We start from the raw sequence: 23,121 nt of genomic DNA, 5'->3' as shown, positions 1-23,121 counted from the left end.
TCTTGTTTCTCTTCTGCTTGCACATCATAAGAAAAGTTGCTCTAGTTTGGGAAATGATTCCAAGAGAAGTGGACAGAAAAAAAAATTCACAACATAATGTTACAAAAAAAATAGAGTTCGGATGGCACCAAGAGTATGGGACAAGGTTACTTTTTAGCCACATATGCGAAGTCGATCACCCAATCTTTTCGGGCTCAAAACCTGGTGTTTATTGTGACTTCAGTTGAGGTTGACTGGTTGCGGGGTTTGATAAGCAAGCAAATTTGAGATTTCAGATCCCAGGGTCTCCAGTCCAGACAACCATGGTGAAATTGCCATCTGCATCTATACCATCATATGTTTGGACCGTGGATGAAACAATTAAATTGCACTATTAAGTTGTGATTATATACCTCAAGCGATTTACAGTGATGGCACGAATACGTACGATACGCTGTTTTTCAAAACAAAAAGTCTACGATACGCTAGGATGTCATGTCAATCCTGGAGATGTAACATTTATTTCTGCAGTCATCGCCTCCTTTTTCTAGGGCCGTCATCACTAATTTAACCACTGTTCGAACAAAGCATGGCAAAATGACCACTCCAGAGAATCATTCGCAAGCGATTTGCTATCCACCACCAGCCGACAGGTTAAATTAGTAAAAAAGAAAGGCCAATCACAGTGAAAAGAAATATTAAAACAAACAAAAACAGTGCAAGGACAAGTAATTTTTCAGCTGCGAATTGACGAATGGGTGTTTTGTTTGAGTCGCAATGCAGTTCAAGTAAACCCACACCACCCAGCACTACAAATGGGTGTGTTTTCTGAATCAAGAGAGTTATCTTCAGTACAAAAATGCAAGCATAGCTGGTAGCCTGGGACTTGCAAGCATGCATAAATTCAGCCTATTTCCTTCCATCATAGCAAGTCCTTCAAATTGAATAAGAAAAACATTTATTTTCTAAAAAAAGAAAAGAAAAGAAAATCGCATCATTCACCTGAAAAGAACCAGGGATGCTGCAAACAAAAAACGAGGTGACGATCTCTGTGAAGCACATTTGAACTGCAAGTTGCTGAAAACCTATGGGTGTATAATCTGGTTGGTTGTGTACGTGCCTTCTATACAACTGATGACGACTAAGGTAAAAAAAATGAAATGAAAAGATATGACCTGAATTTGGCTAGTTATGTATCACCCCAGCCCCCAGGGCCCAGGCCAGTGTGGAGAAATCCAGCATTAGTTATCGAATGTAAGGAAGCTTGTGAAGTTGCAGTTCATGTTCATGTTGATCGGCTTAATTGTCATAAAGAGCCTTGTGCCGACCATGCTGAAGGCCGAACCAATTTATGCCATGAACAGGGGCATCTCATGCTTTATGCTGACTGTCTCTGAATTTGCTGCACGGATACAACTCTGACCAACTATCAATCACACATTTCGGATTTTGCAATGAGTTTAGGCTCCATTAATGCCATTCAAGGGGTTCCTTTTTTTTAGCTTTCCCCTTTGGCCGACCAATCTGTCTGACACTTTTACCACTCAGAAGCTTCAGTGCATGCTCAAGCGTGATCTCCTTCGGGTCCATATTCTGTTATCAAACATTTTCAAGATATTATCAGTCTTGCAAGGAAAGTCTCCAAATTCACCAACCACGATAAAAAATAAATGCACATGAACCAATAAAAAGGTATCGAACTTTGAATATAAACATCTTTTATATTGCTCCAACACAAGGAATCAGACAATTATAGCTGATATGTTAATACATATATTAATGTTAGTTTGGTTTCTGAAATGAAAAAACTAAAATGTTATGATGGTAGCATTAGCATGTACCTTTGGAACTGCAGCAAGAGATCTCCTATGCTTGATGTTGTATCCAACTTTAGAATGTGTTATAAGTACAGGATGATCATCATCAGGATGTTTTCCCTGTAGGAAAATACAATATCATGGGACCCAACTCAACAAATAGCACCAACAGCTACAGTTCAGAGAAATGCATACCAGAATTTTGGGATATTGCAACAGCTCAATTGCATCTTCTAGAGTGACAGTGTCTATATCTTTGACCTGAAACAAGAGTTCAATAATAATTGTTTTGAGTTCCTGAAAAGGATGGAAAATTGTTGATTATGGGCTTCCTTTTCATTTAGAAAAAAATAAGGTAATAATTACCTCAGAAAGGGAAGCCCTTTTTGGATAGAGTCCCTTTTTATCCTCTCCAATCTGGACATAGTGACCATACGGACCTTGTTTCAAAAACACCTGTAGATTGAGCAATAAAGTTGTTACACACTTAATACACATGACAGATTTGCAAATAACAAACCTGAATGTCATAAATTGAGAATACCTTTTCATCGGAATCAGGCATGACACCTAGTAACCTGGGTTCAAAAGACTTAGGACTTTCCTCTGTGGGTTCAGTATCATCTTCTTGCTGTGACAATGAACGAGCTATGTACCTACAGTAATTAGACCAGTGCCAATGATCATCAACAATCAAGAAATAAACCTGGAACTCAAAAAATACATAGAAAGTGACAATGAGGAATATATGTATTCAATTTATAGAAAGGAAGAACAGGGTCATACTTGCATTTCGGATGTCGATCACAGCCTATAAAGTAGCCTTCACCATACCTACTTACTTTAAATCTCAGGGTTCCCTCAGAACAGCTGCAGGCATTGGAAACACACACACAAAAAGGATGTTGATAATTACAAACGTGAATGCATCACATAGTACAATGACATTGAAGGTTAGCCATAACAGAAACCTGAATGAATATTGCAAATATCTCGATTTCCAGTATTCAATATGTACGATCTATGGAAGATACCTTAAAAGTACATGTGACATGCATTACCTAGGGCAAATTCTACTATCCTTATCATCATCAGGAAAGAGGATAGGACCAAATTTTTCTTCGAACATTCTCTCTACCTGCAATAATGTCAAATTTGGTTTCGAAAGTTTAGTGCTTGCAGGTACATCAATAGTATTAAATGTTCATGTTGAGCTCAGCAATTCCATGCTCCAAAGAAGCTAAAGCAACCTAATGCTACGCTAGACCATTGTGAAACTATCTGGCCTCAGCCAGTTGACCATGTTCCCTTTTGCCCCCAAGAAGTGTTCAGTCCTCTCCCAAAAATATTTTGGAGCTCCCTCTGCACATATGTAGGGTTCAACCAGAACTGTGTTGTGTTGGGTGACACAAGTGGACAGTTTTATATATCCACTTAACCAATATGCTTCAGCAGAGACACAGAGAAATATTATAGCTTGTCATTTCTCATGTCTTTTCCTTCAAAGCAAATGCAGACGCAACCAGTTTCAGGCAATACAGGACTAGGGATAAAATCCTACCAAAGCAAAAACCCTAATCTATGAACCACTACTTCATAATTGAGAAATGAACCTGAGATAGTTGACTTCAGTTGACGTGTCATTAAAAAGATTGATTTGATTGTCACCCAAAACCAAAACTAAGAGAACTTGCATCATCAAAGCACCAGCATACTCAGAAATTAAAATAAATCTTACCTTTCTGCCATCCAGTTTACTAGCATCTGCACAATATTTACTGAATCGTTCCCAGTAATCTTTCAGAAGACCCTTCCATTCAGTTGAACCACCAGATACATTGTCTAGCTATTAATGTCAAAGAAAAGGAACTTCAATACGATTTAATAACCGATTAATTTTGCATATTACTGAAAGATGTTTTGTAAAGAATAAATTAAACGCTATTGGTAGCAATATAAAGTTCATTTTCTGATTGCAATAGTTTTGCAGATACCAGAGCTACTAGAAAAATCTTCAGAAATATATAATCATGAGGTAGTTTCTGATTGCCTTGCTTTAGTCCCATGCTTTTTATGGCTTCAGCTCATTACAGAAGTAGTGTGATTAAGAAATTATCAACTATACTGTTTTTTCCCAGGCATATCACACTGCAGTGTGAGCGCATTATGAGGGAAAAACAGGCCCAAATTTCCGTGTACTAGATATGTTTATATTGTGAACTTGTGACGAGCATTGTTTTCCTCATTACACTCACTAAAGTTTGTAGTTACCGTATTTTAATTCACATAGGGAAGCACAGAAAATAACAATGTGTACTGAAAATTTGACAGTCTAGGGCTAGGGCTAGTTTCAAGTTGCTGACGTGTCCTAAACAGTGCTGTGGATTCTCTGCAACCCTCAGCTCTCTGAATCTGCCCCTCTCAACTGCCGTTCACACTTTAAATTGTATTGGGTTGCCACACCAAACTACTACAATATTTATTTATCTTCTATTATCACTCTGAGAAACCTGGTACTTGTAATCAAAGTAATTAGACTTATGGTAACAGTCCTCTTCATCTTGGAAAATTAGATTAATTTGCAAAATAACGTTTTCCTGATGTAACTTTTAATTTGGTTCCATTCTAGATTTATAATCGAATTATGACATATGAGGCATATAGAAGCAATGCTATCTTAGTATAGTCTTCATCATCTAACTGATATCTAAGTGCTCCTGGCATCCCAGGGTTGCCGGCCAGAGCAGCATGAGTTCATGACTTATGTCTTGAATCATTTCCACAGTTATAATAACAATGTTGCTAATGTCTTGAATACAAGAATAATCATGAGCACAGTTAGAACCGTTCCAGTGCCCATTAGGATGTGCTGATTTCCTGAATTCTCATATTGGTTTAGTTAATATTTAATAGCAGTAGCCACCAACCAGCCAGCTTAAGCAGGTTTCTAGAACTATGGTATAAATCATATAAACTATAAAATGAGAAATGTTTACTACCTCTGTCTCCATGTTAGCTGTAAAGCTGTAATCAGCAACCTCGGAGAAATGGTGCAAAAGGAATGCTGAAACCTGAAAAATAAGATGACATTGAACACCAAAATTAGAAGGGAAAAAAAAAGCAAACTCAGATAAATTGAAACAGGGCTGAGACAACGAGGCCTATAAATAACTGGCCTTGATATGGGAAACATGTAATTAAGCTGGGAAAGGGAAAGGGGGAGTGCCCAGTGCTAAAACTTGCGGAGTCTAGGGAAGGAATTTCTAAGCAACGGTAAACGCCACAAAACGCACAAGAATGTAATGGCAAGATGTAATCAGGCATTTTGCTAGCAAAACCATACAATGTACACTCAGAGATCATTAGAGATAAAGGTGAACTTAGATGTTTTGGTGAAAACTTGCATTGTTTACAAATAATAATAAGAGACAAATGAAATAGTCAAACAAAGACACATTGTACAAAAGGGTATACAAAATGATATACATAGGCAGAATAGATTATCTAATACAACATGATGCATTTAGCTAGAAGTATTGTTCGAGGGAAAAAAAAGCTAGAAGTATTGTTCGAGGAAAAAAAAAGCTAGAAGTATCGTCTGTCTTAGACTAGATGTACAAAAATTTGAGATGCTAACAGAGCTAAAGATATTTTGATCATATAGGATCATTCCAAAGGCAAATCAGGAAAAAGAACAAACCATTCGACCACGGAATTCAGGGTGCAGAACTCGACTTTTTATTGTCACGTATTTCCGGTCCTGAACAAAACAAGTATAGAAAATACCATTATCCTTGTGGAACAAGTCAGCACTAATGACAACGAACGAAGATAAGATTTAGTGCATAGTAATTTTCTAAAAATTTGCAATTGTTTTTTACCCATATGTTGTTGCTATCCAAACTCAAAGGCATAAGAGCGCTAGTTCTGAATGTGATCTTTTGGCATTGCTAAAAAGAAGTAATCGTGCTGCACTACACAAGTAGATATCCGTTTGGGGGAAAAAAATAAGTGTGCCTTTTTTATTGCTTTGTCCTGTCATGGTATTAGCACCAAATGCCAGGGAAATGCCCTATAATCAGAACTTTAAACTTATAATATAAACTTCAGCTTTAAGAAACTGTTAGTGATCAGGGATATAGAAAAGGAAGAGCATAAGGGAATGCGAAGGAGGATAGTATTAGCAGAGGGAAATATGGATCTGTCCCTTTTTTTTCATCACTGAAAAGGGCTCTACTACCAGATCGCCAGTCCATATACTCTGGTCCACGATGATTGGAACCAAAAGACTATGCTTATCCTAGCTCAACATCAACCTTAACCAACTTACATACCAACTTGAGACCCATGTTCATAGGCACTAGGCAATAGCACCACCCTCCCACCCCGCTATGTCCTGTCCCAGCCTAGTGCCTAGCGCCTAGCACCTTTTAGAACAATGCTTGATACAGCATGCCCTAAAAAAGAACTCAAACAACCTAGAAGGAACTAGGTGGCATTGTAAATAAGAAATAGGCACCCAAATTTGAGTTGAAGACAACCCGGACATGGGTGGTGGGAGTGTACACCCACAAACCCACCAACTGAGCTAGGCTCAGTACTCTACAGTCTACACCCAGACCCATATGCAGACCAACATCATTCAATTTCAACTGCAAACCCAAATGTCAAGTGTGACATGCACCCATGACAGGACACTATGAGACAGTATGGTGTGTGCTACATTTTGTGGTGTGTGCATGTAGTCTTTCCTAGAGCACACCTATAGGTGCGAAAGCAATCATGCAGCCATTGTTGTATCAGCTCAGGACATGTCTCGGTGCAATAAGTTCAAGACATCAGGGGTAATTTTTTTAAGTTAGGGAAGTAAGGTATATGATTCTATTAGTTGCGCCTTCGCTGGAAGAGATGTGCGCAGATCCTCTGCTGTGTCCAGGAAGGAACAGCACTGTGCGCAAGAAGGCAATATAGCCCTTCACTAGCCCCTTGAAATAGACCAGTAACTCACGCCTCAATGTACATTCACGCCTATATTCCCACAAAATCCAAGACAATAATAGTGCACCACTCTGACGGCAACTACATGAGCCACCCAGCACAAACTTGGCGTCGAATACATATTAGCGATTAAATATCCAGCACAAAAATCAACAGAATATGTGTAAATTAAGAAAGGTTATCAGATATACTTTAGGCATACCTAAATAGCCTTCCAATACCATGGTAAAAATAATAGGGAAGTAGAATGTTATATCACCTGTAACACTTTCATTATAGATGCATAAGTAGATGGCCTTCCAATTCCAAGTTCTTCTAGCTTTTTAATCTGGAGATAACAGGCATAATATGAAAATCTTGTAGTAGTAGAAGCCAGTAGAAAGAACATTATTTTATTGCAGAAATGGACAATCCTCAGAGCAAAGAAGTGAAAATAAAACATAATAGATTATTGCTTACCAATGCACCCTCAGAATAACGTGATGGTGGCTTAGTAAAGTGTTGCCCAAGATGCACATTAACTGGAGACACCAAGTCCTTAACCTGGAAGAAAGAGATGCGTTAATAAGATACTGCAATAGTTGAATGATTGCCAATAGCTCAGTAGCTTGAGAAGTAAAAGGAAGGGAATCGTCAAGCGATAATTCAGCAGCTGCTAACCTTTAATTTGGACAAGGCCTCAAAATTAGCCTCATGCACAGCATCTCCCTCGGAGTTGTCGCTGGATGGACTTGCCTCACTGTCCTAAAAGTAGAGAAGTTTCTTGTTATTGAGTTTTAAATTCGTAGACTGAAAAGTTGGCACATTTCTTCATAAAGTGCAATTGACAACCATGCTTCCGTTCAAGCCAAGTCCTACTCCTAACCATCAGCACCAAAAGGAGCTCAGTCCAGAACATAAAAAGCCAAAGACACTGATAAATCAGAACAAACTCATGCATTTCAGTACACAAAACTTACATGGCTACAAAATAACACAAATTATGTACTATGCAACAATTCGTGAATTCGATATAAAAATGTATTTTTGTGCACATCTGAGGCCATGAAGTGACCTAAAATTTGTCTTTCCATGTCCTAACCCACATTAAGAAATAATGAATTGATACTGATTGAGTGCAAATAGATTACATCTAGATAAGTGAGTTCGTCAAGCAAAGCATCAACCCAATAGCTAAGTAGAAAAATAAACGGTCATCTGGTGATACGTTTGCAATAGTGCATATCATACATAACAAATTCATGATATGAATGCCAACGACTAAAAGTTGCTTTCGAGGACATGTGTGCTTATCTTTTTTTACTTTGTAAAAGCTAAACACATTAGAGAAAACCAGCTCAAACTAGCAGAAAACCTTTCAAAACAAGGCTGGTTCATACCATTAACAGTGCATTTGGCAGCTGAGGGGAAGGGGCATGGGAATTAGTGGCGAGAGTTGTTTTGGAGGGAATTCCCTGAGAGTTTGGCTTTTGGAGAGAATTAAGAGTGGGAGTTTAAGAGAGACTTCATATCCTTTCTTTGGTAGAAGTACATGATTAACAGTGTAGCTTAAAACAAATACCCACCCAATTACCACCCCTCCCCCAGGGAAGTGATTGATGGGAGTTTACCCCCTAAACTCATATTTCCCATCCCACTAAAACTCCCATGCCCACGAAACAAACAAGAGATTTTTAACCTCTAACATCTAAACTCCCATTCCCTCCCACTAATTACCTCCAACCTGTAAGCACACACTATTCCCTTTTATGGGCAGAAACATGTATTTTCCTTGAGTATTGAAATCAGGTTTTAAACCACTAAAAGGAAACCATTTTCTGAAAGAAAGAACAAAATCTTGAGACACCATCCAAAGTGCCAGTAGAAATGAACCACCCTCTGGTATATAGTTCTCCAACAATGAAAACTTTGATTCATAGTGAAAAGGGGTCCTTTAAAAAATAGAGGTACTACTGTTTCAAATAACGACACAGAGAATCACTTAACCTCATTTTCTAACCCTTATAACAAAAGAAAAAACAGAAAGAATAAAAAAAGGGGATGGGCTAGTCCAATATCCAATGTCATATTGGCCTAGGCATACTGATCCATATCTATATATCCCGTCAGAATCAGATATATATTTTCCATATTATATAAATGTCTGGGCAAAAATAGCAGCAGATCAGACAGATAGTATGTTATTTTTCTCAAACATGCAAGTGAGCTGTGTATCATTATATTAAGAAGGAAAAAGGGTGTAGAAACCATACAACACTACATACTCTCACCATATAATAAGCTTGCACATACTTGCCTTTTGATACATACAAAAACCGACCTCGACCAGAACTTAGCTATCATTTGGCATGGGGGCAAGGAGGTGAGATACACCTCGAGTCCCGGCCAAACCCCAGAAGTGCAATTCATCTTAAAGAGTAGCAACACTCCATTTAGGTTAGGCAGATAGTATCTGATCCGGTTATACTTGTACCCCGAAGTAAATAGCAAGTGATGTATATGATAAACGCTATACCAGAAAAGTAATTGGCCCCTGAACCATCAAACTTTATCATTGATACATTCCATAGATCAAAAATGTCATCAGGCAACTCGTAGGCTGAAAGAAGTAGCATAAGCTACGGTTGTAAGGCCACCTTAAGAGCCAACCAATGCATTTTCTTAAGAAATTCAAGTACAGCAAAGGAAGGACTGCAAAGGTAACTGCACCATAGAGGATTTCTAAAATCCATAGAAGATGCAGAAAGCGAAATCCATAGAAGATGCGGAAAGCAAGTGTACAATAATTATACTTTTAGAACTTACCCCATAGACGGCTTGGTATCCCTTGAAGTCCAGTCTTGATGCAGACGAATGAAAACTCATGTCTCCTTCAGGAGTTCCAATATCCACTTGAATCTACAAGCATGTAGTTTGATGGAACGGTTTAAAAATTAAAATTTACACATACCACAGTACAAAGTTCCATGCTAGAGAATGAGGATGTCACATTTGTTATGAATAGCAAAGGAAAAGCGGCAATCGTCGGCGAGAGTGCAAAGGAAAAGCGGCAGCGCAGCAGTTATTTTTTTTAACCCTTGCGTGCTGCTGGTACCCGGAAACCTGCCCGCGTGCTGAAGAACAGAGCACACAGAGAGGGTGCAAAGAACCAGAAAATACAAAGCAGCACGAGGTTTTTTTTTTACAGATGCCTTATCTCTTCACGTGAGGACCAGGCAACGGAGGCAACCATGAGCAGAACAGCACGAGCGAGTCCTCCTTCACATGAGGACCAGGCAACGGAGGCAACCACGAGCGGAACAGCACGAGCGAGTCCTCCATGGTTCCGCACAGCACGCCCGCCGAGTAGCAGATTGAGTTGATGGGCTGGCGGCTGAATCAGCGAACGAATCGACGGGCTGGCGGACGAATCGGCACGGGGTGGCAGTCCAGCGGAAGTCGATTGGTCGGAGGCAGTTGATGAAACCGGCAAAATCGAACCGATTGAGAGGCTGCAAGATGAGGCAACGCGGAATTGACGATGTGCTCAAAAACAAAGAGCAAAGCCAATTCAATGGGATGATTGTAGAAGGCACGTAAATGCTACGTGCGGAAAAGAAAATCGCCTAGAGCAGATTCTAAGAAAATCTAAACCCTAGTTTGGCTCTGTACCATGTTATGAATAGCACTTGTATTCAATATGGGGGCTCTAGGCCCAAATGTATGCATGTGCAGGTATTAGGAAATATGCACAAAACCCCTTATACAAGGGGGAAAATACAAGAATACATATACATCTAACAACATTTACTATCTACTACACCATATGTGTTTAAGCAAATGTTTTTATTGAAGACAACAGCTGAAATGAAGTTTCTCAGCTGTGTTCGTAATGGTAGATGGCAACAATTGTAAGCAGGGTCTTAGTTACACAAAACATATAAACTATGCAAAGAAACATGGCTAAATTAAGTTTCACAAACCAACCAGTTAGCTGAAATCTCATGGTGAAATCTCCGGCATGTAGCCTCAATTAGTGTTAGACAATCCGTGTACGTGGTGTATGCATGTGTGTATTGGGATGGGCCCAGGCGTCTAACGCCGGCCACCCCTGGTTGGTTAGAGGGATATGAGATCTTGATTGGTGTTGTTTCAATAAATCTCAAGATCTCATCACCCCTATATATATGTACACCTATTCCTCTATCAATCCAATCTACTATTACAAGCATCTTCATTGCTTTCATGGTATCACGAGTCCGGGTTCTTCCCGATTCACCTTCCGCACCCTAACGAGCTGCCTCCAGCGCCGCACCTAGCGCGCAGCCACCAGGCGCCGCTCCCTCCTTCTGCCGCGTGCACGCCATCCGCGCGTCGCCGCTCCAGCCCCATGTGCCCGTTCTTCGGCGCCACACCCATGGCTGGCACCAAGCCCGGCGCCTCCGTCCCCACCCCTGGCGCCACCTTCAACCTCAACGACGCTGCTCCCCTTGATCCCGCCGCCGCCAAGCGCGCCAAGGAGGAGCGCGCCAGCCAGGATTGACTCGCCCAGGAGGCTCGCGACGCTGCGATTGCTCGAGCCGAGGCTTCCGAGTGAGAGACAAAGGCTGCTAACAAGGAGCGTGACGCGGCCATCGCTCGCGCCGCCACTACCCGGGATCTCACCGCCCGCGAACGCGCCGAGGCGAATCCACCCCCACCCATGCCCGAGGGGAATCCCGACGATGACGGCAATGACATTGACTCCGTTGCCTCGGACATCCCCGTCCGCGAGGCTCTCCTCCAACACGAAGCTGCTGCGATCATCAACCTCCACGCTCAGGTCGTGGCGGTGCAGAACATCCGCGCGCTCGTTCCCCTCGTCCTCAACATCACGTCGACGTTCTTCCCCAACTGGCGCGAGTCCTTCCTCATGACAATCGGGAAGTACTCCCTTCAAGGACACGTTCTCTCCGACGTGGTCACGCCCGAGTCTCCGGATTGGGTTCGCATGGACTGTGTCGTGCGCTCGTGGCTCATGGGCACGCTCTCCAGTGAGCTCGCCGACACCGTCATGGAACGCGACGCCATCGCTCGCATGACTTGGCTCGCCCTTGAGTTCCAGTTTCTCAGCAATCGAGAGACGTGGGCTCTCTTCCTCGACGCCGAGTTCTGCAACTTCTCCTGGGGGGAGCTCTCCATCACCGACTACTGTCGCCGCTTCAAGGCCATGGCTGACTCCCTTCGTGACCTCGGTGAGCACATCACGGACCGAACCATTGTCCTGAACATGATTCGGGGCCTCAATGAGCGCTACAAGGATGTTGGCCGACACCTCCGGCGCAGTTGTCCCTTCCCCATTTTCCTTCAAGCGCACAACGACCTGCTTTTGGAGGAGCTCACCATGGCCAAGACGGCGTCTGCAGGTGCCTTCGTCGCCTCCTCCGGAACCGGGCTCCGCCTCTGGCTCTTCCTCGTCCACGCAGCCACCCAAGCAGCAGAAGCAGCAACCCGCCTCCGGTTCCGACTGCGGCAAGCGCAGCAAGATGGGAGGCAAGCGCGGCGGCAAGGGCAACACCGGTGGCTCCAACAACAACGGTGGTGGCGGCGCCGGCGGTTCTTCCCCAGACGCAGCCACCCCTGGCGCGGCCCAGACCGCCACCTAGCCCAGCTACCATGTTCCAGTTCAGATGTGGCCTGGCACTAAGGCCCCTCCCAGGCCGGCGTGCCCCCCCCCCTCCCGGGCCACCTCCGTAGCACCAGGCGTTGCTAGTCCAGCAACACCAACAGCAAGCCCTCGCCACCCATCAGCAGCAGCTCCTGGCAGCCCAGCAACAGACGATGATGACCCAGTAGCAACCCCACGCCCGGCTGGCCGACTCCCACGGCCAGTGCGCCATCCCGCTGTCGGGCTACTACAGCCTCGTGGCCAATCTTCCCGACTGGGACCAGCAGATGCTCGCCTCCAACTTCAGCACCATGTCGCTTCAGCAACCACCGCAGCAAGATTGGTACTTCGACTCCAGCGCCACCAACCACGTGACATTCGATGCCGGTATCCTTTCGCATCCCTTCACCTCCAGTTCGGTTTCTCCATCTTCCATTATTGTTGAAAACGGCAACCTGCCTGTCACTTCTACTGGCACCACCACCATCTCACATAAGCTCCGCCTTAATAATGTTCTTGTCTCACCGAATCTTATTAAGAATCTTATTTCCATTCGCCAGTTTACTTCCTATAATAATTGTTCTGTGGAGTTTGACCCTCTTGGCTGTTCTGTGAAGGATCCGCCCTCTCGGAGAGATATCATCCGATGTGATAGCTCCGGTCCCCTGTACCCGCTCCGTCTGCCGGCGTCTTCCTTCCTTGCTACCGCCACCTCCTCGCTTTGGCACCGGCGTCTCGACCATCCGGAACATGAAGTTTTGTCTACATTTGCGCGCTTGTCTGCTATCCCTTGTAATAAAGGCACCGGTGACTCTATCTGTCATGCTATCAGTTAGGCCACCACACTCGTCTCCCGTTTCATGTGTCATCATCTCGAGCTACTCATAATTTTCAGTTAATTCATTGCAACCTTTGGACCTCACCTATTGTTAGTGTCTTAGGTTTCAAATATTATCTGGTTATTTTGGATGATTGCTCACATTATCTGTGGGCGTTTCCTCTATGGCTAAAATCTGACACTTTCACCACCCTCGCAAAATTTTTTTGCCTATGTTGCTATACAGTTTGACGCTTCACCACCCTCGCAAATTTTTTTTGCCTATGTTGCTATACAGTTCGACGCCACCATGAAGGGAGTCCAATGCGACAACGGCCGCGAGTTCGATAACTCCAGCGCCCGCACGTTCTCCTCACCCACGGCACTCACCTCCGTATGTCATGCCCTTACACCTCTCCACAAAACAGTGTTGTCTACGTGTCTTCGAACCCCGTCCAACATCAGCGCACCAAACATGTGGAGATTGATCTGCATTTTGTTTGGGAGCGCATCGGTCTTGGTCATGTCCACGTCCTGCATGTTCCTACCACTTCTCAATTCGCTGATGTCTTCACCAAAGGACTGCCATCTTCGGTGTTCACGGAGTTCCGGTCCAGTCTGAATGTTCGACGCATCGACAATTCGGCTGCGGGGGCGTGTTAGACAATCTGTGTACGTGGTGTATGCGTGTGTATTGGGCTGGGCCCAGGCGTCTAGCGCCGGCTGCCCCTGGTTGGTTAGAGGGATATGAGATCTTGATTGGTGTTGTTTCCATAAACCTCAAGATCTCCTCACCCCTATATATATGTACACCTATCCCTCTATCAATCCAATCTACTATTCCATGCATCTTCATTGCTTTCAATTAGGTCTGTGAGAAGTACACATACTGGGCTGCGATTGCTTTTCTTATGATATATCAATGCGCCAGTAGGACCGCTTGACTAGATGGCTTTAATACCACACTGAATTTTATACATCATATTCACCCAAAAGCCTAGTGCTAATGATATTGGAAATGTAGGCAACATGAGAACAGAGGTGCCTCGTTAATCTACCAGAAATTAAGGGGAAAAAAGAATAAACTTCCTAAAACTGAAATATGTTTCCTCAGCTAGAAGCACTTGCTGGCTGCTGCAAATTTCTCATATGTTTCAACTTATTAAGGTTTTCCGTAGCCAATAGAACTTTGTTTACCATAACTTATAACCATCATAAAGAACAAAATCAACCATAGGGAAAAATGAAGTGCAAGAGTAACCAACCAGATCAGTCCTGGAAGCTTCCATTTGGCAAGCCATTGTCCTTTTCCATATCAGAGTGTACAGTTTTAGAGAATCATCATCAAGTACTCCAACCAAAGATGCTACAAGATATATAGTGTTGCAAACATATATTAAAAACAGACATAATAATGAGTGATATCATTTTCGAAATAAATTAGAAAACTATATATATGTAAGGTGCTCATGCAATCCATTGTCTTTTCCATATTAGAGTGTACAGTTTTCGAGAATCATTATCAAGTACTCCAACCAAAGATGCTATAAGAGATATAGTGTCGCAACCATATATTAAAAAACAGACATAATAATGAGTGATATCACTTCAAAATAAATTAAAAAAACTATATATATTTAAGGTGCTCATGCAATCGAATAGAAGATGCTGATTGGAGCACAGATATTGCCATTATCAAGTGGGGATGGTCATTTATAAAGCATGTTCACTACAGATTGCACAACACAGCAACCTCAATAATACAAACAAATTCCGAAGTGCAATTTTCATACAAGTATTATTCAAATCTCTGTTATATAATAAAGGAGTGTACAAGGCAGAATTACGAGGCATGAATTGTACAACATATTGTTCATTATGAAATGTGGACCACAAGAAACCAACCTATCATAGCACATCATGTACATTACTAACAACATTTTGGTGATGATTCTTGAATATGAGATAATAGAATTATAACCTCCAAAGGGCAATATGCATGTACCAAAGCTTACTCAAAATTGTTTGCTAGGAAATAGTTAGCAGTTGTAACTGAGAAAATGCAATAAATCAACAAAACTACAGGGTAACTCATTACATGGCAACCTCCTTATACTGGTGGGCCTAATGGCTTCATGGGCTTCTTGAGCATTCTTCACCTTCTTTAAATACTTCCTGATGTCCTCTGAAGCATACTCTTGACCATATCTGAAGAAAATTCTAATTAACAAGAAGAATGCTGGCCACAAACCATATTCAGATACACATCATTACATCAGGTGCTAGAATCTCAAAACTAGAGCGGAATACCATCAATCAACAACTTGAAATGAATCAATCAACATCTTGAACCCTCTTATCATGTCATCAAAGATCTTCAGAGTCCAGACCAATTAAAGATTTTTAAATTACTCGGCTATTTTTTGAATAATGTGTCTTACATTTGTAGGTTTCATCTAATAAGTCTTAAACAAATATGAGCGACTCTAAAAATTTCCACTAGTATAAACTAAATCCCATAGAAACTCAACCAAATTATTGGATTAAGCATTAATTACAAGTTAAAATGGAACAAGAGAAATTAGCACCCGTTAAAATTAGAAAGAGACTTAGCAGCTACTTTAGAGAGAAAGTTGTGGACCTTTCTTTGACTAATGAACGGATGTCTTCTGCAGCTCCATCAGAAATCTTCAAGGGGTGAAAGGAGAACAAACAAGTCAACACACTATTTAAACAAACAAACATCAAGTATACTGGACTTCAATAATCTCTTATTGACAACTTTTTGGAAAATCTCACATCAAAGGATAGACAGAAGCATCCGTCATGTAGCATTGCATCATATATTTAGACTTTAGTTATCTAACTTCAGTTAATTTGGCATGCCAGTCATGAAATGTTTCATACAAGAATTTTACTGAATTAAAGTTTCAGTGTAGTTATCATCTTTTACTCCTTCCATCACAGATAAGTGGCATTTTAGAAATTTACATGCTCTCTGATCTCCATAACGTAAATTTGAGCAGTATATCGTAAGATGTTAGGAAAAGTGCATGCTAGTAACATGAACTCTTTAGGCAGTCTAGTTTTGACTATGAACTCTGAAACTATCAACTTTGCAGGCTTAAACTACTTGAAGCCTATTAATAACACCTAAGTGCCAACAAATGCGTGGTTATGCAGTAATCATGCAAAAGAAGTGTTTTGCTCAAGTGAATGCATCATTTAAAGTTCCTACTGTCCAGCTTCCTACCCACTGATTTAATCAGAAGGCTTACACATGCACCTGAATGCTGCAGAATAGTTTTGATCATTTTAAAGTAAACGCACTAACTTTAGACTATGACCAAACTAGATGATCAATTTGAGATTTTCAAATAGAAAGTAAAGCAGAGGGAACAAAGACTTGTGGAACATACGCACACACCAATAAACAAGGTAAAACTACTTGAGTCAACAAAATGTTGGGTGTTACTTACATGGAACCCATCAGTTCTCATATATGTTATTAACCCAGTCGCTTCTTCCGAGGAAAGGTTGATACCCTCATAAAGCTTTTGGGCAACCTGCAGTCATATAATGAGTTGCGTCAGCCAACTGATCACTACATATAAATGCGCTATATAATGAGTCTAGCAGAAACAACCTTCATGGTATACCCTGCAGTAAAATGTAGTTTGTTTGCTGCATCCTGCTGGAGGCTGGATGTAATATATGGCATCGGGGGATTCTTGTGAATTTTACTTCTTTTAACACCTAGAACTTCAAACTGAGAAGAATGAATCCTCTTTTCTATAGCTCGCGCTTCTTCTTGAGAACATATGGAAAGTTGATCCAACTTTTTTGAATTCAGAAGCTTTATACGGGATGGAATGAATGTTCCATTTGAAGGATCTGCAAAGTGGGTTTTGAAGTCTGTCTGTACTGTCCAATACTCTTGTGGCTTAAACTGTTCTATTTCAGCTTCCCGATCACACACAAGGGCCAAAGCAGAAGATTGGACCCGTCCAGCTGACTGGCAACCAGGCAACTTCCTCCACAGAAGTGGCGATATGCCAAACCCAATCAGATAATCAAGAGAACGGCGTGCAAGGTAAGCATTAACCAAGTCCATGTCAATATATCTCGGGGCCATTAAAGCCTTTTTTATTGCATCCTCAGTTATTTCTTGGAAAGCAACTCTTGCAACAGTCACATTGCAGCTTAGTGCGCCTTGCTGTTCAAGCATTTCTTTGATGTGCCAAGCAATTGCTTCACCTTCACGATCAGGATCAGATGCAAGAATTAAATTTTCTGCTCTGGAGAAAAGAGAAGGGCATTGGTAAAAAAAACAGCCATTACTCGCAACACAAGGGGGAAAATCAATCAGCAATATGTGTGCAGAAATATCGAGCTTTCATACTACTAAATTAGTTGAATTCAGATTAATATAACTACCATTAGTACAAGCAGAAGTCGGGTCTTAAGGAAAAGTGTTAAATTACATAGTTCAGGTGGGCAAAAGATATGTTCAGATACAGTTCAAGCTACGGCTGAGGCCATTCTTTTACCATCCTAATGGAAGATATAAGTAAAAGATTAAAAATAAACACAACCAGATGAACCACCATCACAGAAAATTTTTACATTCCGCAACCACAGAACGTTATTCATACAGAATTTAGTTGATTTACTTTCACGACATGTATACTCATAAACATCAGACCAACAAGTAACACTCAAGTATATTGCGTCAACATACACATGATGACAGTGATAATCCAATAGTCCAATCACAAGAATAATGTAAGCATACAAAACTGGCGACAGTGATACTTACATATAAGAACATAAAAATAAGAAACCAGAGCACAAACTATCTGCAGGGAGTACTTAGCTATAGAAACTATATTACCAAATGAACAAACAACTAATTTTTTTCATATTTTTCTAGCAGCTGCCATCAAAAAGTCATAAAGTTGGGATGCAGCATAATAATCAGGAGATTTACTACAAATTAATTGTTGGTCCACAGAAATATATACGGCATTTGTAATTTGCAAATCTAGTTTATGCTAAGGTAAATAGTCTCCGTTAGGGTCTAGGCTCAGCGTTAAAAATAATACTTTCAAGAACCAGTAACCTTAATTCAATAAAGTTAAGAACCACATAATGCAAAAGGTTATTCTTTGTTGCCACTTGAACTGCAAAAATTATGGATTGGACATTGGAGCCATGAAAATGTGGCTTTTGAATACAATAAAAGATTTTGGAGGCAAACATCCATGCAAACTGGAACATATCAAGCATTACAGCAAACTTCTACGAAAGGCCTATGTGATATTGTTTTTGTCTATAACTCTCTATGATTGGAAACACAGTAACTAATGTGTGTAAACCTTTGAGGAAAACAAATGTGGCAGTGTTTCGACAGAGAGAATGAATATCAAATAACCAAAGAGTATCTATGTTTTATGTAAATAGAAAACATGTGAAATGATGCATCCATACTACACACTTTAAGAAACATACCCTTTTAGTGCTACTTTAATGCTCTTAAGGTGTGTCCAGGCAGCAGCAGGCACCTCCCAGACCATGCTGAAGTCATCATCAGGGCGGACGGATTTTGACCTACCTGCTAAATCTCTCACATGACCATAGCTTGGTACCACTTCATACATGTCCCCAAGGTAATTCTGAATAACTTTTGCTTTCGTGGCTGATTCCACAACCACAACTGATTTGGCCGTGGGAGGATACAGTGGTACAAGTGGCTTTGCCTCACTATGAGAACCATCATTAGAGGTTTTCATGCAAATCTCAGCTTCAGATGACACAGTAGAAGCAGCAGACACCTTTGCTTTTGACTTTGACCTATTATTCACTTTTTTCTCTTTAGAACTATCTGCACCCTTTTTGGATTTAGAATTATCAGCCTTCTTGTCTTCTTGCTTCACACTATTACTCTCGGTCGTCTTTGTTGCAGCGTTACGAGTTCTAGCAAATATCCTCTTTTTCTTGGTATGTACTTTCTTTTCTTTCATATCTCCATCAACTTCATTTTTGCTTCCTCTAGAACTCTTCCTCTTGACAGTGTCAGCCTTAGCATCAGTAACACTCTTGCTGCTGTTACTAGTAGATCTTGAAGCTTCGTCAGCAATGGTACTACATGCAGCTAATGTGCTTTGTCGTTTCTCAGATCTGTGAAACAAACTGTGTGCAACGCTTCCATCTTCCCTTCTCATATTTAGGTTTCCGAATGAACTCTTATTTTTAATGAGAAACCTTAGCTTTTTAATGCATGCTGTTGAGAATGGTCTTGAATTACCAATATTATTAGCCTTCAAAGCAATTCCACAGTTGTCTGTGGCTCTGAAACATATAGAACTATGCTTGCCAAGAAGTCCAGTAGTAAAAAAGGCACTACTCTTGGGCCGCAGGAAAACCCTGGAACTATTTCTTGAAAATATTTGCCCTGCTGAATTGCCCCTGAATGCAACCCCGCACATTTCACAAGGACGGAAAGGTGAAAAGGGCCGGGGGGCAGAAGAATATCTCTGAAATGCCCCGAATTGAAGCTGTAAAGGCAACAAATAGACAACACATAAGGAACAAGCAAAGCACAAATTAAACAATTAAACAAAGTATAACACTGTAGAGCCATTGTATCATTCCCTCTCATCTTCAGCCGTGTTCTTAGTTGAGCACCTGAGCTTAATCTTATATCAATGAATTGATGCAAACGAAAGAAAAACTGGTGACTGAAACAGTTGCGCCACGTTTCTGTTTCTTGCCCGTCAGGATTTTGCACATTTGGTTGCGCAAGGGCATGAGATGTCATTATTTGACATAGTTCCCGCAGAACTCAGCAGCTTGACAGAGCTATCCCATCAAAGGGAGAGAGAAAAACGAGAAAGCTTTGCATGTGCCTCACGGGCAATACAAGTATACAACGAACAAGTGGCGTTCACGCCTCACCCTCCAACGCCGCACCACCACGCACCACATAAAATTGCGCATTGGATAAATTCTCGGCAGGGTGGGAGTCGCTTACCATTGCGGGGGTCGGCGGCGGCAAGAGCGCGTGGGTGACGGCGCGGTGGCGCTGGGCGCAGCCGTGCGGGAGGAGGCGGCGGAGCTGGAGCGCCATGGCCAGCGAGGCCGTGGACGGGGCGGGCGGGGGCGCGCTCAGGCGAGGAGGGCCATTGGTTTCGGGTGGGGTTTAGCTAGGGTTTTAGGCGAGGTGGGAGTGATTGCTAGGTGGATTGGAGGTGTGGAAGGGAAGGAAGGGGGGAGCATGCGGCGGAGGCGGAGCTGTGGCAGGGGCAGCAGATTAGCGGAAGCGGCGGCCGGTAGCGGAGAGGCGGCGGAGGCCGACTATGGCCCTGTTTGGGGGAGCGGAGGGGAGGGACGTCGGCGGCCGGCGAGGAGGGGAGGGGCGGCGGCGGCCCGAGCGGATGGGATAGGGGAGGGAGTCGGCGCGGCGGGAGAAATTTGTTATTCCGCCATTATCATTATCAGTAGTGGGCCTCGCCCCAAATACGGTACTGCAAATGGGTTTCGTTAAATTGCCACTACGAAATGCTTCATCTTTTTTCTGGAGACAGCTGAAGAGGAGTTAGAGGCTCATAGATGGACTGGTCGAATTGGAAATCGAAGAGGGGATTGTGATCCTTGGCATCGGAGAGGGCATCGGAAGAGGAGGGCGCAGCAGGAAGAATTGCGCTAGCTGATACCGTGAAACATATAGAGAGCCAACGAATCTGGGCGCCTGAAGACTCGGTGCAGTCCGCGGGAGCCGGACTTTGAGGTAAAGCAAAAGAAAGAAAAACGATAGAAAACGAATTGTTCGAAGCAATCACTTTGTGCCAAAATCCACCAGGCAGGGCTTTCCCCAGCGGCCCGGCCCAAACCAACCTAGTGCTGCATGAGTTTCAGGGTGCGCTTGGAATTTTGGATGGGCCTAATAAGACAGTAAGCCAGGTCTTTTTTTCGCTGGCCCACAATAAATAAGCTCCATCATGACGTCCTTCCAAATTCCCGTCTGCCGTTTTGGTCGTTTTGTTGAGTCAGGTTGTTTCGGCTCCCCTGCTTAAAATTTGAAAACGGTCCACTTGATCCTCTCAACTTTTGTGATAGACCGTTTTTAGCTTCCTTGATTTAGAAAATCGGATTTTTAACATCCCTCAACTTTTCAAACCGTTCAAATACCCTCAACGTGATGCCATGTCTGCTGCAAGGGAGTAAATTGGACTGCATTTACTGTTTATGGGTAAAATTGATATATTTTTTAGAAAAAAGGTATCTAAATATTTTTTGAAAGAATATATAATGGGTCCATAGACCCGGGTCCCCAACAGGACTACTTTCCCGCGACACTTGGTCCAATAAAAGGCACAATAACAATGTGTACCTGAGCCTGCCCAACTACGCACAGCCAGGCCGGGACCACGATTCGGTCACCGACCGGCTCCTCCGACCAAGAGGCCTGGTTGGCGCCACAATCAAAGGGAGCCAGCCGGGGGTGGGACCATAGTCCGACCCCGACTGAGTACTTCCAACCAAGCACTCCCGGCTGAGAGCTCTCGACCTAATCCTCCGACTGGGGGACTTGTCGTACCACTTGCGCTGACCTCCCCGACCGAGGACGCCCGCCCGAAGTAGGCCCAGGGTGCACGTCTGCGCAGTGTGTCGTAAACCTACCCGCTATGACGTGGTGGCCTAATGAGGAGAACAGGGACCGAGAACGGAGGCTATACCGTATTGTGGCGGAACCGTCCAACTTAAACTAGTTTAAGTGCGCCTAATCGCTGTCGGAACAGCAATTATCCGAAACGCACTTAAAACAGTATAAGTTCGGTAGTCCGTCGAGTGTCCCTATGACTCCTCGGGATATCCACGACGTGTCCCATAGCCATACATCAGGATCGCTTCCACGATGGAAAGATATCAACAAATATTACATTTTTACACATAAACCGAGGTGCGAATTATTACAGACCATAGTTTGAAACAAACTTAATAATGCAGGTCAGAGCAGTTCTAAGAGTTTAAAAACATAAACCAGTCCAGGTGAAAGATAAACATCTGAGTTTTATTTCTAGGGTATTGTGATACTCGTAAAAATACCCTAGTTCCTCGGGGCTTCTTCCTCGGCGGACTCCTGTTGCGGCTCTGAAATAGCAACGAAGGATTCCCCTGAGGGGTACTCAGCAAGTAATAGTTTTTCCGAAACTGAATGATAGTTGTTTAGTGTACTGGCTGACTCACATTTTGCTAAAAGAGCTTACTAAAAATGAAACCTTAACTTTATCTTTTATTTCAGATTGAGTTGTTACCTAACCAGTCTAGATGGCGGAAAAGAAATATTTTTGCAATCAATAAGAATTAAGTCATACAACATATTAATTTCGGAAAAACATTACATTCACTAGATTACACTACGATGCTTAACGGTGATCAAGTGCATTCATAACCGAGAATTGCGGCGATACGGATCAATTTACATCCTGCAAGAGAGCACCCTGACCACCAGCTATGTACAACTGTCCAGGTTGTACATAACGACCTTTCGATTAGCGTACCCAAGGATTGGGAATAAGACTACCCGAACCCAGGGACGCACCCCCACATGGGACCCCACGTCTGGCCCGACTCCATGTGAGTTTCAGGCTACGCCCCTGCCATTCTCCAGCACGTCAAGCACGGGTACGAAATATTCCCGATTAGAGAGTCAACTAACCTACCGGGCTTTACTGGTCCCATACCCAGTAAGCAACCAGGTGATATTCACTTGATCAAAGGTTAAGACAACGATCGGGCCTTAACCAAATTAACTTAGCAGACAGAACTAACATCTCTAGCTTCTGTCGGCCTTTCAAATTCCAAGTTAACTTTCCTTAACT

The 23,121-nt window shown here is 42.6% G+C and overlaps 1 protein-coding gene across 3 annotated transcripts; it reads right to left on the bottom strand.

Moving 5' to 3' along the window:
• Positions 1-762: 762 nt before the first annotated feature.
• Positions 763-20,937, bottom strand: LOC117862979 (uncharacterized). Of its 3 annotated transcripts, none has more exons than XM_072294147.1 (21): positions 20,271-20,933; positions 18,749-19,794; positions 16,884-17,535; positions 16,717-16,803; positions 15,879-15,925; positions 15,336-15,445; positions 14,503-14,603; positions 9,600-9,692; positions 7,455-7,538; positions 7,254-7,337; positions 7,054-7,122; positions 5,497-5,556; positions 4,796-4,867; positions 3,535-3,642; positions 2,858-2,934; positions 2,583-2,666; positions 2,341-2,452; positions 2,163-2,252; positions 1,992-2,093; positions 1,821-1,916; positions 763-1,572 (listed from the first exon to the last, which is right to left on the bottom strand). In XM_072294147.1, exons 1-21 carry the CDS (start codon positions 20,364-20,366, stop codon positions 1,450-1,452), a joined length of 3,393 nt encoding a protein of 1,130 aa, XP_072150248.1. In that variant the 5' UTR covers positions 20,367-20,933; the 3' UTR covers positions 763-1,449. The 3 variants fall into 3 exon arrangements, 2 of the variants coding, with proteins under 2 accessions (XP_072150248.1, XP_034602434.1); XM_034746543.2 differs by having other exon boundaries at positions 1,992-2,057; positions 20,271-20,930; XR_011898339.1 differs by lacking the exons at positions 763-1,572; positions 1,821-1,916; positions 1,992-2,093; positions 2,163-2,252; positions 2,858-2,934 and having other exon boundaries at positions 2,387-2,452; positions 20,271-20,937.
• Positions 20,938-23,121: the final 2,184 nt, after the last annotated feature.

Source organism: Setaria viridis, chromosome 1 (assembly GCF_005286985.2).
Source record: "Setaria viridis chromosome 1, Setaria_viridis_v4.0, whole genome shotgun sequence".
NCBI classification, from domain to species: domain Eukaryota; kingdom Viridiplantae; phylum Streptophyta; class Magnoliopsida; order Poales; family Poaceae; genus Setaria; species Setaria viridis.
Note: the sequence above shows the minus strand (reverse complement) of the source record. Positions and strands in the feature narration are given on the sequence as shown.

Excerpts from the sequence above, each read along its gene's own strand:
- LOC117862979 (XM_072294147.1), bottom strand. The coding sequence starts at position 20,366 with ATGGCGCTCCAGCTCCGCCGCCTCCTCCCGCACGGCTGCGCCCAGCGC. Across the intron at positions 2,667-2,857 it reads GATAGTAGAATTTGCCCTAG|CTGTTCTGAGGGAACCCTGA; the intron begins GTAATGCATGTC and ends CAATGCCTGCAG. Across the intron at positions 2,453-2,582 it reads GATCGACATCCGAAATGCAA|GTACATAGCTCGTTCATTGT; the intron begins GTATGACCCTGT and ends TAATTACTGTAG.